This window comes from Lipotes vexillifer, unplaced genomic scaffold (assembly GCF_000442215.2).
Source record: "Lipotes vexillifer unplaced genomic scaffold, Lipotes_vexillifer_v1.1 scaffold559, whole genome shotgun sequence".
Classification (NCBI taxonomy): Eukaryota; Metazoa; Chordata; class Mammalia; order Artiodactyla; family Lipotidae; genus Lipotes; species Lipotes vexillifer.
Genome location: NW_006781351.1, coordinates 285,938 through 300,509, shown reverse-complemented (window position 1 = coordinate 300,509; position 14,572 = coordinate 285,938). Strand labels below are relative to the sequence as shown.

Sequence of the window (14,572 nt, the reverse complement as noted above, 5' to 3'; positions counted from 1 at the left end):
GTAGGGAAATATATAAGGGCACAAGGCCATGTACTACATCCTATTTGGTGACATGGAATGTTCTCTGACCATCAAAAGAGAAGGAGGTTAAGAATTCTGATAACTGCTGGAGTTTGCTGTGTCTCACATCTCAAATGGGTCCCGACCAACTGAGGTGTTTTTAGAAAGCAGTTTGATGAAGGGCCCTGTATGTTTTCCTCCTACTGTACATACATATTATCTTAAGGAGAAAATCCAAAGGTCAACTCATATTCCCTGCCAGAAAATTAAAATAAGCAAACATCTGCTTCCTTAGGATGACATTTAGCCAAGGTTCAGCCTACAATGAGTTACTGCAAAATTTTCACATGATTTCATTTTTTAAAAATTTCCCAACCAGCTTCAAGTCTAAAATTGTAAATGGTTCCTATGAAAGTATAAACACATATGCAATTCTGCTGGCTCTGAGGTCAGAACCAGTAATGCACCAAAGATCATTTATTGAATCCAGCTCATCTTCTAAATGAATTTAGACTAAGAGACTGCTTCCTGGTATCAGAGAGAGAGATTTGGAGGGCAAGGGGTGGAAAACTGCTTTAGAGAAATAGGATGACACAGCTTCCCAAAGCCTATCAGGCATCTTTTCCCAGCATTAGGACCAAAGCTGGGTAAGAAAAGTCCCAGTGACTCCTTTTATGTGTCATCCCTTACACTGTTTATTCCTCCCTTATCCCAATTCCCTTTTCACCCCGAGAATGTTCTTCCCATGTCGTGTTTGCCTCCCAGGGTGTCTCCCAAGATGACTAAATAGAAGGAAAGAAAAAGAAAAGACTTCCAACAATGGAGCTAAGATGCCTACTTTTAGAATTCCTTTCACGTAGTGTGTTATAAATCATACCAGTGCAGTCAACCATATTAACTGAAACCAGGACTTCTGTACAATTACTTTCTAAGAACCTAAAATTAATCTCAGAACTACTCTGAGTATATAGGAGTAGGGGATACACTCTTTATGACTATATTTACCTAGAATACAAAGTGAAACTAAGTTTTTGCATTTGTTGTTTTGTTTTGTCAGTAGAGAAATGATACCTCTATGCTGTCTTCATTTATAAAGAAACTACTGACCCAGTGTATGTAGTAGACAAACACACACATACATATACATCCCTTTTTGCACATTATATTTTTCAATGCAATAATAATAATGATGGTGGTGCTATATAATATTTTTCAAACATGTACTGGAGGCCAAGCACTCTACTGAGGTCTTTATGTGCCTGATCCCCTTGAATCATCAATAATACTATACAGGAGGCATTATTATTGCCCTCTTTTTAGAGGTGAGAAAACAAGAGCTAAGGAGATAAGTGACTTTCCCCAGTTCTCACCAGATCTGAAATTTGAACACCGGTAGTCTGACTCTAGACGCTGTGTTCTTAAAGGCCCCATGTACTACCTCATAAAATAAAAATTTGATATTGATGAATGAATAAAACTTCCTCTCTTATATCCCAATTTTTTATACCTTTGCTTGCAACTTCTCACATATATGACCTCCCAAATTACATACGTGATGAAAATATACACTTGTACCTATTTGTACATCACGTGTTAATTCATAAACCAAACTTCACTTTTTATCCCTTGTTCCAGGAGTGGTAGTGCATAGCTTTAATGTAGCTATTATATTATGTCTCATTTCAAGTGAAAGAATGTGTTGGGTTTAAAGTAGTATGGAGCCCTCTTTTTTTTTTTTTTAACATCTTTATTGGGGTATAATTGCTTTACAATGGTGTGTTAGTTTCTGCTTTATAACAGAGTGAATCAGTTATACATATACATATGTTCCCATATCTCTTCCCGATTGCATCTCACTCCCTCCCACCTTCCCTATCCCACCCCTCCAGGCAGCCACGAAGAACTGAGCCGGTTTCCCTGTGCTATGCGGCTGCTTCCCACTGGCTATCTACCTTACGTTTGTTAGTATATATATGTCCATGTCTCTCTCTCGCCCTATCACAGCTCACCCTTCCCCCTCCCCACATCCTCAAGTCTGTTCTCCAGTAGGTCTGTGTCTTTATTCCTGTTTTACCCCTAGGTTCTTCATGACATTCTTTTTTCTTAAATTCCATATATATGTGTCAGCAGACGGTATTTGTCCTTCTCTTTCTGACTTACTTCACTCTGTATGACAGACTCTAGGTCTATCCACCTCATTACAAAGAGCTCAATTTCGTTTCTTTTTATGGCTGAGTAATATTCCATTGTATATATGTGGAGCCCTCTTAATCAGTAGTTGATCTGTTCATTTTAAAAGTTTTTAAAGCAGAGAATCATCAAAGTATAACATATTTTCCATATCTCTAGCAATATGTTGATATTTTAACTTGATACAAATGAATGTGTAGATTTCACACATTTGTGATGAAGAGACAAGAATGTTTCTCTTTGGGTATATTTTTACTATATTGATTAGAGTTCCAAGTTATTTTACATGCAGCACACCCATACTTCATGGTATATGACTACGAGCTTCAGGGTTGGTTTTGTTTTGCTTTGTTCTTTGTTGTTGTTTTTTTTTTTTACAGTAAAAATGACAGCGATTTGGAAGCATTCTGAGTTGAAAATCTTTCAGGCACATTATCATTTTCATCTTGAATATTTACAGTTATATCACCCCTACTTAATTTAACAGAAATCATTGTCGGGGCCTCATCTTTATGAGTCTGTTTATGAAGTCTTTAAAATTATTCAACTTAGTTCTTAAAGAAACTATTCTATTGTTTACTCACATATCACTGGTTTATAGATATTTTATTAGCGTATGTAAGTTACAGTGACAGTTGCAACTGGCCTAAACAGATTTAGGACCAAACAAAACTGACACTTGGCCAATGTGCAACTCAACTATTGGGAGTGGAAGTTCTAGGAAATAGTCTGTTCCCCATAAGTACTTGGTGTACATTAGACATTTTACCATAGGAGGGAAACAGCCATCAGTGAGTCAATAATAAGTTAGAAGGTGAAGCTTGAGTAAGATTAGCAATTGGTGAAACAAGGACTTTTCGAAGTCTACATAGTAATTTTAAAAGGTTTTTTATGTCTGTATAGCACAGGGAACTACATTCAATATCCTATTATAAACCATAATGGAAAAGAATATGAAAAAGAGTTTATATATATCTCTGAATCACTTTGCTGTACAGCAGAAATTAATGCAACATTATAGGTCAACTACACTTCAGTAAAATAAAATTTAAAAGTAAATAAATCAAAATCTTTTAAAAAAAATTAAAAATTCTTAATGAGCCAAGAAATAAGTTTTAAAACTATTTGATTCTTTCTTCTTTGATGTTTGTGTGTGTATGTATGTTATGTAAAGAAATGCTTTAGGCTTACAGAATTGGGAGGGATCTTAGAAAGAGAAAGGCTAGTTCTCTGATTTTGCAGGGGCAGAGCCCGAGGGCTCCAATGGATACAGTATCGCCTAGAGAAAAGCCATGGTTGGTTTTGGAAACCATCATAAAACTTCAAATACTGAACAAAAAAATAAGTGGCCTAATTTGAGGGATAAACCATCTCAACTAGGTTATCGAGATAATTATATCAGTTCTAGTGATTTTGTGTTTATAAACTATCTTTGAGTTTCATGTAGAATTATGAAGAGAGGCTTTTGTGCTGCTTCCAATTCTTTTCCTCCAGTTAGAATAAATTAATGTCCAAAGCAAGTGACACATCAAATGATTCACTAAGTCGGAAGACTTGAGAATTATTACATCTTCTGCCCGTGGGCAGGGATGTATTTAACCTATTTCATTAAGTTATCAGTTTACTTTGCTTCAAAATGCATAGGGGGTAGAGCTATAGCTCTGGTGCTGTCCCCCCAAAAAAGTTGTCAAGAATTGGATGATTTATCTTCACCCCACCCTCTATACCAGATAATCTCCCTAATCATTTTGAATCGGTAATTGCTGTTGACATCAACTTTCCCAAACCCTTTCTGATTTCCCACTTGGGCACTTTCACTTTCTTGGAGTGAAATGATGTTTGTTTACTTCTTTGTTTTCATTTACCTTGTTCCAGTAGTTATTTCGTAAGACTTCTTAATGATATTTTTCTTTTAGAAATTCTCCATTTCTGAACAATATATTGATAGAAACCCAAACACAGTGCCGCAGTAAATAATCTGTCATGTTCCTTAAAGATATATAATTTTGTTTTACATTCCAGTAGTCGTTTGACCACATTGATTTATTTGCTAAATTTTTCATAATTTACAGCTTATGGTGGTTTAGAAATTTAGACGCCCTTTATAGAGTGCAAGTTTTTTCTGACCCCTACACATTTTCAAAGCTTTCCCCTTTATCATACCGGAACTGTGATTTCAAAGTTTTACCACAGAAGTAGTGACAGTAAAAACAAAATTTCTATAATTGAATTGATTGATACATGCCCAGTCTAGGAGTTGCATCTAATGTTATTTCTAAGTGTATTTGTTATTGTTTCCTTAACTTATCTCTGACTCCAGATTTTCTTGGCCCTTGGTTTATGTTGAGTAAAGTAACTTGGAAGCAAGCTAGATTGTTACCATAGCAACCCACATTGCGTAGGACATCCTGGAGATGGTGAAGTAGACTGGAAGAAGATAAAGGGGGGAAAGGAAGATGCTGAAAGAACGGGTTGCTTTGCAAAGTGGTGGATTTACCAAAAGAATCAGTTATTTTTGGCTTGATGTATAAAACTGCACTTTATTCCACTGTTTATCAGACTTAAATTCCAGATTTTCAACTTAGAGGTGGCAATCCAAATTTGGTTGTCATTTAAATAGTGCCCAGGAAATTATACTTGCATTTTCTTAAATGTTAAATGTAAGTATTTCCATTATAAGGAGAGCCTGCAAAGTAAAATGTTTTTTATTGCTTGGTCACTCTTCTCAAGGAAAAGATTCGTTTGATTATATGCACCGTAAAAAGACTCAACTGTGGTTTTATGCTCAGTAGAGTTGGTTATTGCACTCAAAGATGATTTCAGGCTGTTAGCTTAAGACTTTCCTTTAAAGTAGCTTTAATATAAACTTAACCTTTAGTGTTTATTATCACTAGCTAAGATTTCACCAGTTAAATGAAATTTTTTCCTGGTGTTATTTGGTATACCTAGAAATTGAATCATATTATTTTGAAAGTTGAATAGGTGTGGAAATACCCTCTGTGTGAGTCACTCCGTGTTTTTTCATATTTTGTATCATATGATGAAAAAACACTACCAGTCAGCCTAAGCCCCTCTCCCCTGAAATTCCTTTATAGTGACTCCCTGGACGTGCCTGCGTCTTTATAATTTGTCTGCTGTTTATTGAAACAGCAGCCGGTCTATCTTTCAGTCTTTCATCATTTTGTGTGTGGTTAGCCTTGGCAAGTTTGTGGCAAACAAATCTGATTGTTGGTTTTAGATTTCATGCCTCATTGAAGCCTTTCATTATTTGAGCCAAAAACTGATGATAACTTCTTACGTATGATACAACTTTGAATTGTTACACAATTTAAAATTTTAAATCATAAAACTAATAAAACAAAGGCCTGACTTTATAACAGTAGGGAGACTTTTCCAATAGTTGAAGTGTTTGGTTTCTTAGCCAATTCCAATATGGGTAATATGCTTTTTTTTTTTTAATAGATCTTTATTGGGGTGTAATTGCTTCACAATATTGTGTTAGTTTCTGTTGCACAAAAAAGCAGATCAGCTTGGCCTGAGTATTGCTTTGGTTTTCACTTGAAGACCTTCGCTTTCACAAAAGCTACAGACAGTATAAGTAACATTGAATTACATAATATGCTTGTTTTCTAAGTTCTTATGTAACACTAACATTGGCTTACAAGGATGAATTTTCAGTTCTGTTTCTATTTTAAAGTTACTTTTAAATTTTTAGTTATTTGTTTTTTTCTGAGTATATAAGAAATACATCCATTACTTTTTAAAAAAGACATAAAATTAGAGAATTATAAGATGCATTTGTTTTCTCACCAATAATTTATTTTAAAATGTAATTATGATTGTCAATGAGCACGTTCTACTTTTTCTTCAGATTTGTAAGTTTTATGTACTGAGACCATTTTGAGAAAATCGATTAACTATTAGAACATAAACTGTTAATTTTATTGTCTTAAGCTAACAGCCTGAAATCATCTTTGAGTGCAATAACCAACTCTACTGAGCATAAAACCACAGTTGAGTCTTTTTACGGTGCATATAATCAAACGAATCTTAAAATTTTATGTCCTGGGTACAAAGTTTGACTTAAAATTTATTTTTTTAGGGAAATAGTACAGTGATGTACTAGTTTAAGATTCTTAGAACAACATGGGTAGGAATAAATATTACTATTTCATAAGATCACACTGGGTGAGTTTTTCAGAAGCATAATAATTAGAGATGCACTTGAAAATACGTTTCTAAAAGGGAATGTTAACCTAATTGAGTGGCATTTCTCACAAACATTTTTTAAGTTAACAATGTAAATAAAAATGTGAAATACACATAATTATATATCCTGAAGCTATTAATATTACACTTAAATTTTCATGTTGGTTCATGGAAGATATTTAAACCTACAAAGAGAAAAACATGGCACAATGATTAAATAAAGCGTTAAATAATTACAGATATATTTAGTAACGTACAATGAAAACGTTCAGTATTTATTTCAGCCTGATAGTTCAGTTCTTGAGCTGTGGAAATAGAGTATGTATTTGTGTTTGCAGCCTGACGTTTCCATGCTTTAGCTATCTGATTCTGAGTTATTTTTGACTCAGTTATTTGGCAAGTTATTTTTTTTTAAATAGTGTTTTTTAAAATTTTATTTATTTTTTTGGCTGTGTTGGATCTTTGTTGCTGCACGCGGGCTTTCTCTAGTTGCGGCGAGCGGGGGCTGCTCTTCGTTGTGGGGTGTGGGCATCTCATTGCGGTGGCTTCTCTTGTTGCGGAGCACGGGCCCTAGCCACGTGGGCTTCAGTAGTTGTGGCTCGCGGGCTCAGTAGTTGTTGCTCGGGGGCTCTAGAGCACAGGCTCAGTAGTTGTGGCACACGGGCTTAGTTGCTACGCGGCATGTGGGATCTTGCTGGACCAGGGATCGAATCCGTGTCCCTTGCATTGGCAGGTGGATTCTTAACCACTGCGCCACCGGGAAGTCTTGGCAAGTTATTTCTGACTAATAAAAATGAATGTAATAGGATTACCTACCTTGTACACTGTGCTGAATAAATACCAGCTGTCACCATTATTATCCACCATTATTATTATTGCTACTCTTATTATTCTAGTACGAAAAGACATAATTTCTATATGATAGCTTTACAGAATAATTTATCCTTGCTTATAGTTATTATAAGACTAGATACCTTCACAGATGTTGGGTGTTTTCATAATTATCATATTTTTCTGATTGCAAAAAATATATGTTCACTTTTTCTGTGACATACTTTATAAAAATAAAACAATATTTGATGAATATTCTTCCAAATAAACATTTATAGACCTACCCAAATCTTTTAAATAAGTGCATTATATTTTATAGTATATTTGTAATATAACTTTTTAAAACAATGTCTCTGTTGATGATGCATTTATGGCCACATTCTTTGTTATCAGAGCATTGCAGTATCCTTTGTGACCGTATCTTTATATTTTTGTATATATGTAGTTTTTCTTTGGACTAGATGTCTACATTCTCTTGCTAGATTATAGGATATATACATTTAAACTATAAATTGATAGACTCAGCAAGAATTTCTTTGCAATAATATTGGATTATTTTTTACTCACTGCTCATTTCCCCAAACCATTACTAATACTCGGTGCTAGCAATCTTTTATTATTTTGCAATTTAATAAGTAAACTTTTTTTTTTTTTTTTTTTGCGGTACGCGGCCTCTCACTGTTGTGGCCTCTCCCGCTGCGGAGCACAGGCTCCGGACGCTCAGGCTCAGTGACCATGGCTCACGGGCCCAGCCGCTCCGCGGCATGTGGGATCTTCCCGGACCGGGGCACGAACCCGTGTCCCCTGCATCGCCAGGCGGACTCTCAACCACTGCGCCACCAGGGAAGCCCAGTAAACATTTTTTTTATTACTTTAGTTTGTGTCTTAAATATTCGGGAGGCAAGTAGCTTTTGTATATTCGATTATTAAATTTTGTTTGAATTATATATTCATTTCCTTTTCCCAAGTTTATCTTTTATGGATTTTTTTTTTAAGGCCTTTTATTTGCATATGTTTTATCTTCTCTGGGTGGCAGATATCTTCTCATGGACTGTTTGTTTTTTACCTTTGCTTAAGGCATATTTGCTTATGAGAAGTTTATGTCTTCATTTAGTCAGATCTGTTAGATGTTTTCTTGACAGTTTATGCCGTTTATATTATTTTTAACAGTCCTCCTAATCCCAAGATTATAAAAAATTTTTCATCTCTCTGGAGTTTATTTTTAAGTCTGTTGTGAAAGAATGATTAAACTTTATTTTCTCCCAAATACATAGCCAAATCTCTAATAGCCTCTTATTGAAAAACTCCAGAATTATTATTTCTATGATTTATATCATTATCATTATTGAACACTTATAATTGTTCACTTACAGCACAACAGTAAGTGCTTTACCTATACTCTCCCTTTTACTTCTTATCATTACCTTCTGAGGTTGGTACTCTACTACATCCATTTTACAGATGGAGAAGTCACAGCACTGAGAGCTTACTAACCTGCCAAATCGTGCAGCTAGATAGTGGTAGGGTCAGGAAGTCATGATTGGGATGTAAATAGCCAAGTTCCAGAACCTCAGGCCAATCACTATGTTATTCAGTTTACAGTTCCGTGGGTTCCTCGTGTCTCATACTGTGGTAGCATTCCAATATTAACAGTCATCTGCATGCCGTCTTTAAGCTTCACCTACTTTCTTAACCCTGCCCCTGCCCATGCTCTCCCTTATTCCCACATCTTCCCGCCTACGTTCCTGCCTGACCAGCAGGGTGAGGAACGGTCCTGTCCTCTGTTTCTAATGCTCTTCATTTCTTTAGCAAATATAGAGTAGTAACTCTGAATCTGATGGGCAGTTTGGCAGAATAGGACAGATGCACCATGGAATTCCAGAACTGAAAGTTCTGTTCTTACCAACCACAAGAAGAGGGACAATTTGTGAATCTGAACAACAAGTTGAGTTGCTTTTTGTGCTTATCTCTAATATTAGTTGAATAATTATCACACACCCGACTGAAATATCACACTAGAATATTACTAAAATCAAAATGTTATACTATATTAGTGCTGCTTTTCAGAATGAAATTTCTTTTTTATGGCTGAGTAGTATTCCATTTTGTGTGTGTGTGTGTGTGTGTGTGTGTGTGTGTATAAAAAACATCTTTTTCCATTCATCTATCAATGGACACTTTCTAAATAATATACATTAAAATGTTGAGCTCTTCATAAGGAGTGATCAATATGAATTTTTTTTGTTTCCTGAAACTTTCTATTTTTAAAAAACTGGTGTTTATCCTTGTATCTCTTCAAAGTGCCTCCATAGGTTCTAACAGTAAAAATGTGCCCTGAACACAAAACTGGCAAAAGCCATGGCAAATTTTGGCAAAATTTGAAACAGAAATGTGATTTGAATGTTACTTTACTGCAACCCTAGTGTCACTTCAGTCTGCGTTTCAGAAAAAGCCCAGTTTCCCTCCCTGTGCCTCCAGCCTCAGGCCTTTCTCGCCCGACCTCCTGTGTTTGGTGTCTCAGTCTCCAGGAACCAGTATCACTGTGGATATTGCCGTGATGGGCGAGGCTCACGGTCTCATCACCGACCTCCTGGCAGACCCTTCTCTGCCTCCCAACGTGTGCACGTCCCTGAGGGCAGTGAGCAACCTTCTCAGCACGCAGCTCACCATCCAGGCCATTCACAAGCCCAGAGTGAACCCCATCGTTTCCTTCAGTGAAAACTATACCTGCTCTGATTCTGAAGAAAGCTCTGAGAAAGACAAGCTGGCTATTCCCAAGGTAGGTATTAATGACATGCTCCTGAAAGAGTGAAACTGTTTATTCCCATTGTCTCCTGGGCCTCTTTCTTATCACCCCAAACCCACATGGAGATTCATATCAGTGACTCCCCAAAGATGTGTCTGTCAGTCATGGTGACCAAAGTAATACTAATGTAAGCATAAAGACTTCCATCCTTACACGTGATAGCTTTCTGTAATGAAAAAATTTACCTTTTTGCATTACCTTTTTTTATTCAGACGTTCAAGAAATTTTTTTTTCTCTATACCAGGATTTGTTCTGTGGGATAAAGATATAGTGGTGATAAAAATTTTTTTAAAAAACCAGCAAAAATCCCTGCTCCCACTCTTGTGGATTCTGTTTAAAATTCATTGCCTTCTGAAACACAAGATTCCTTTGCTCTTTGATTTCTTAGTATGGTAGCCTTCGTAGTACCCTCATGTCTTTCCCAAAACCAACAAGTTTTGAACTTAGAAAAGTTCTAGTTGATTTTAGATTATTTAAAGTAAAAGATGGCCTTCATGATTCATATATTTTCTTCTTCTTACATATAACATATAAGAGTTTTACAAAAGTAAGCTCTAGGGAATAGGGTTCTGGACCTAGTTTAGACCTCAGTATTAGTTAAAAACAAGTCATGCTAAAGACTAAAAAAAAGAATCAGAACTTCAGTGGTCTCAGGTACATCTAGCTCACTTATTTATTTGATAAACAAGCAGCTGTCCTCTGGAGCTGGTGGTCAGTCAGTAACATCTGTGTTCTTGCCATTGTGAGTCTCTTGATTCAGGACAGTGTCCTTCAGGCAACTTTGTCAATTAAGTTATTTAAGTTTCCTTCGAACATCTACTTCTCTGAGAAAGATACGGCTAAGCATGATACCACAATAAAGGAATGGGGAGAGAGTAACTGATTCCCTTGGGCCTCAAAATAGACATGAAGTCAGTGACAGATTTACAGACAATAATCCTGATATTTACAGTGCTTGACCTTTTCTCTTCCTATTGAATTACGTTCTAAGATGCATATCCAGATCTTTAAGAGATTTTGGAAACTATTTAGTATCAGAGGTCTTCTTGAATCCTGCGGTGCCATATCCTCACTTCTCAGAGTTTTTACCATCTTCAGGAAGAGCAGACTGAGTCTTTGTTAAACTCTGCCTACACAATTGGTCTCCTTGGAGTAACTGGCCACAAATAAAAATGAATTGAGCTCCTGCCTCTTATAACTATTGCTGTAGTTGTGTTAGATTACCTTCCCTTTGATTTTTAAGATTAAGACTCTCGTTAGAGGGCCAGTGCTCATGTTGGTGAGCTCAGAACCATGCCTGAGTGCTGATGGTGCCACAGATCCCACTTAGGATATGGTAGGAAAAGAAATAACAAAGAGAGGGTCACAGGTCGACCAGCAGAGTCTTCTATTAAGAGGAGCTGGTCCTAATGACTTTACCCATTTGCCTGTCTTAAGTCATGTTCACCATAAGAGAGGTGGTACCTCTTTTGAGTTATACTCTTACCCTTAGCTCCTGTCATTTGTGAATCAAGAAATTAAAAATAAATCAATAAACACTTTGATATAGCGACCACTATTGTGCTAGATGATAAAAATTAATGCATGTCCCACACGAGTATCTTCTGAGGAAAATCTACTGGTCATAATGACTAACTAACATGATGTGTGTATAGGTGTATAAGCCCTATTGAACTAATATAACTATAAAATTATCACAAAGGTAATTGATTCTCATTTCCCATAATCCCATATTTGTGTAAACATTGAAATGAAGATCCCCAAAATGTTATTTTTATAATATTCATTGATTTGGGCCAGAGTTTCTTATTGAATTTCTGAGCGCCCAAATTTTATATAAATGATATTCAGCCAATGTAGTTTAATAAATTCACTGCCAATTAAAAACCCATTTTGTTTCATTATATAGAAGTTAGTGATAGAAAATATGCTTGGTAACAAAATCAACGCTCCTTATTCCCAGCGCCTGAGGAGGAGTTTGCCCCCTGGTTTGCTGAGACGAGTTTCATCAACTTGGACAACCACCACCTCAGCCACGGGTCTGCCCACTTTGGAGCCTGCCCCAGTACGGAGGGACCGTAGTGCCAGCATCAAACTGCATGAAGCACCTTCATCCAGGTTAGGCAGTGCTCCTGATGGTTTCATATGTCTTGGAGAAGTTTTTTTGTTTTTTTACCCAAAAATGAGTTATAAATTACAGTGGAAGGGAGGCTCAGCCAATTATAGTTGGCTGGAGGCCAGCTTTGAAAATGAAAAAGGTGTATGGTTTAAATCCAGAGCAGTATAGGGATTAACATCAGATAATTAGGCGTAAATTGTGTTGTATGGCCTTAAGTATAAATGGGGACAGTGACTTGAGGTAATGCCTGCCACTGTCACTTTGGGTGGAAAGGGTGAGCCCAGAATAAAGGTGGGCTAGGTTTTACCTAGACTGAGATCTACATTGGATCTTTAAATCAAAGGTATCCAACCTGACATTTGCAAATGATTGTTAGATTTCCCCCAGCCCACCAGAGCAGCTCTCCTAGCATTATTTCAAAGGCAGAAGATCAGATCAAAAAATAGATCATCATTCTAAGAGCACCTAAATATCTTCAAACAGCTGGTAATTTAAGCTTTGTTTAGATAGTGAACAGATTGGTGGTTACCAGAGATGGGGGGTCGGGGGTAGACAAAATGGGTCAAGGGGTTCAAAAAGGTACAAACGTAATTATAAAATAAATGAGTCATGGGGATTTAATGTACAGCATGGTGACTGTGGTTAATGATATTGTATTGTATATTTGAAAGTTGCTAAGAGAGTAGAGCTTAAAAGTCTTCATCAGAAGAAAAGAAAATTTGGCAACTCTGCATGTCGATGGATGTTAACTAGACTTACTGTGATGATCATTCACAGTATATATAAATATCAAATCATTATGTTATATACCTGAAACAAATATAATGTTACATGTCAATGGTACCTCAATAAAAATAGAGTAAACTTTATTTAGTATATTAGTGATAATTTTACAAAGTGACTGAAAAGTCAGAGTTACCAAAGCTAAAGGAAAGATAATACAAAGATCTAGAAAGAGTTTTGAAGAAAACATCATCATGAAAGAGGTGCTTTCAGAGGGAGCTACTATGTTTGTCCTTTTCTATTTAGAATAGAAATACCATACCTTATGTGAATAATAGTTATGAGAACATTTACCACATGATTTCAGGTTTGTGAAACATTTGCATTAATTTTATTAATGACCTAACGACTGAAAAGTTACCACATCTTTGCTGAACTACATGGTGGCAATATTAGAAGTGATTTTCTCTTGACCTTGGCTTTGAATATAAATAAAGCACCATTCTGAGACTGGCAAAGAAATGAAAACCTTTCAAATCTTAAGAATTTAATGACGGCTAACTTCTCTTGCTTTATTGATTAAAAACATAATTGGTTTCTTCCATATTAACATTTTATTGGTAGTCTAATAAACCTATAGAATCAGAAGCAATTTTGAATGATTCTTTCTTTTGCATATCAGTATAATTCCACTTTGTCTTATTACCTGGACATTTGTAAAACTTCTAAGCATCACCACAGGAGGATGTTACCCAATCTGTTTCATGAACATTTCCTGAAGTTTAAAATTACCAGTCATTGATGATATTTTCCTATGAAAATATTGACCACTGTCGACTTCTACTGCAGCAAATACTGATAAGCAGTAGGGAATTATAGTTAAATATTCGTTGCTTAGGAAAATGAATTTGTGTTCTCAGTGTATATCTTTATTTTACCAACACACCTTGGCAAGAATGCTCCTTTACTTAGTTTCCGTAGAATGACTCTACCAAAAATCCATTCAAGCATTCTTAAATGCCACCTTTCTTTGTGTTATTGTTTGTTACTTCTCATCAAATTTCTTTTCTCCTACTTCTCTCTTCTTTTAGTTAAATGAGATTGGGGGCTGACACTGAAATCATCGTGAGGAAGAAGCTTTCAAAAACTTCTGTGAGCTTAACTCCTAAAGATTTTGTCATTCTGCTTTATGAAATAAGTACTCATTTTTAAAAATATTTTTCAATTTCAAAATATTTTTCAAAATATTTTCAAAATAGATAAGGACTAGCATACAATCCCATTCATTCTCTTTGTCCCAGGAATACTAATAGATGTCTTGCCTGGGTATGCTTTTTGCCACTGTCTAACTTACTATTCCTTAATTTCACTATCCTGTTAAAAGTCCTGATAGGGCTTCCCTGGTGGCGCAGTGGTTGAGAGTCCGCCTGCTGATGCAGGGGACACGGGTTCGTGCCCCGGTCCGACAAGATCCCACATAAAAAAAAGTCCTGATATAAAATCTGAGAATGGTACAACTTTTTCACCATTATAAAGAAATAAGATTCATTCTGAAGAGAATTTGAGCCCTTTAAGGGAAAACCATGTGTAAGTAAGTAGCAATGGTACCACCATTAAATACAGCTAGTTTTGGTTGACTCATCCTTTGTCGTGCGTGAAAATAGTGAAAAGATAGCCTCAGATCATCTCCAGCC

The 14,572-nt window shown here is 36.1% G+C and overlaps 1 protein-coding gene across 1 annotated transcript in view; it reads left to right on the top strand.

Annotated features, from left to right (window-relative positions):
* Positions 1 to 14,572, top strand: part of PDE3A (phosphodiesterase 3A) — a 311,664-nt gene that overhangs the window by 246,068 nt on the left and 51,024 nt on the right. The window contains 2 exon segments of the mRNA XM_007454600.1: positions 9,752 to 10,009; positions 12,000 to 12,154. Of these exon segments, the coding sequence (XP_007454662.1) occupies positions 9,752 to 10,009; positions 12,000 to 12,154 (413 nt within the window).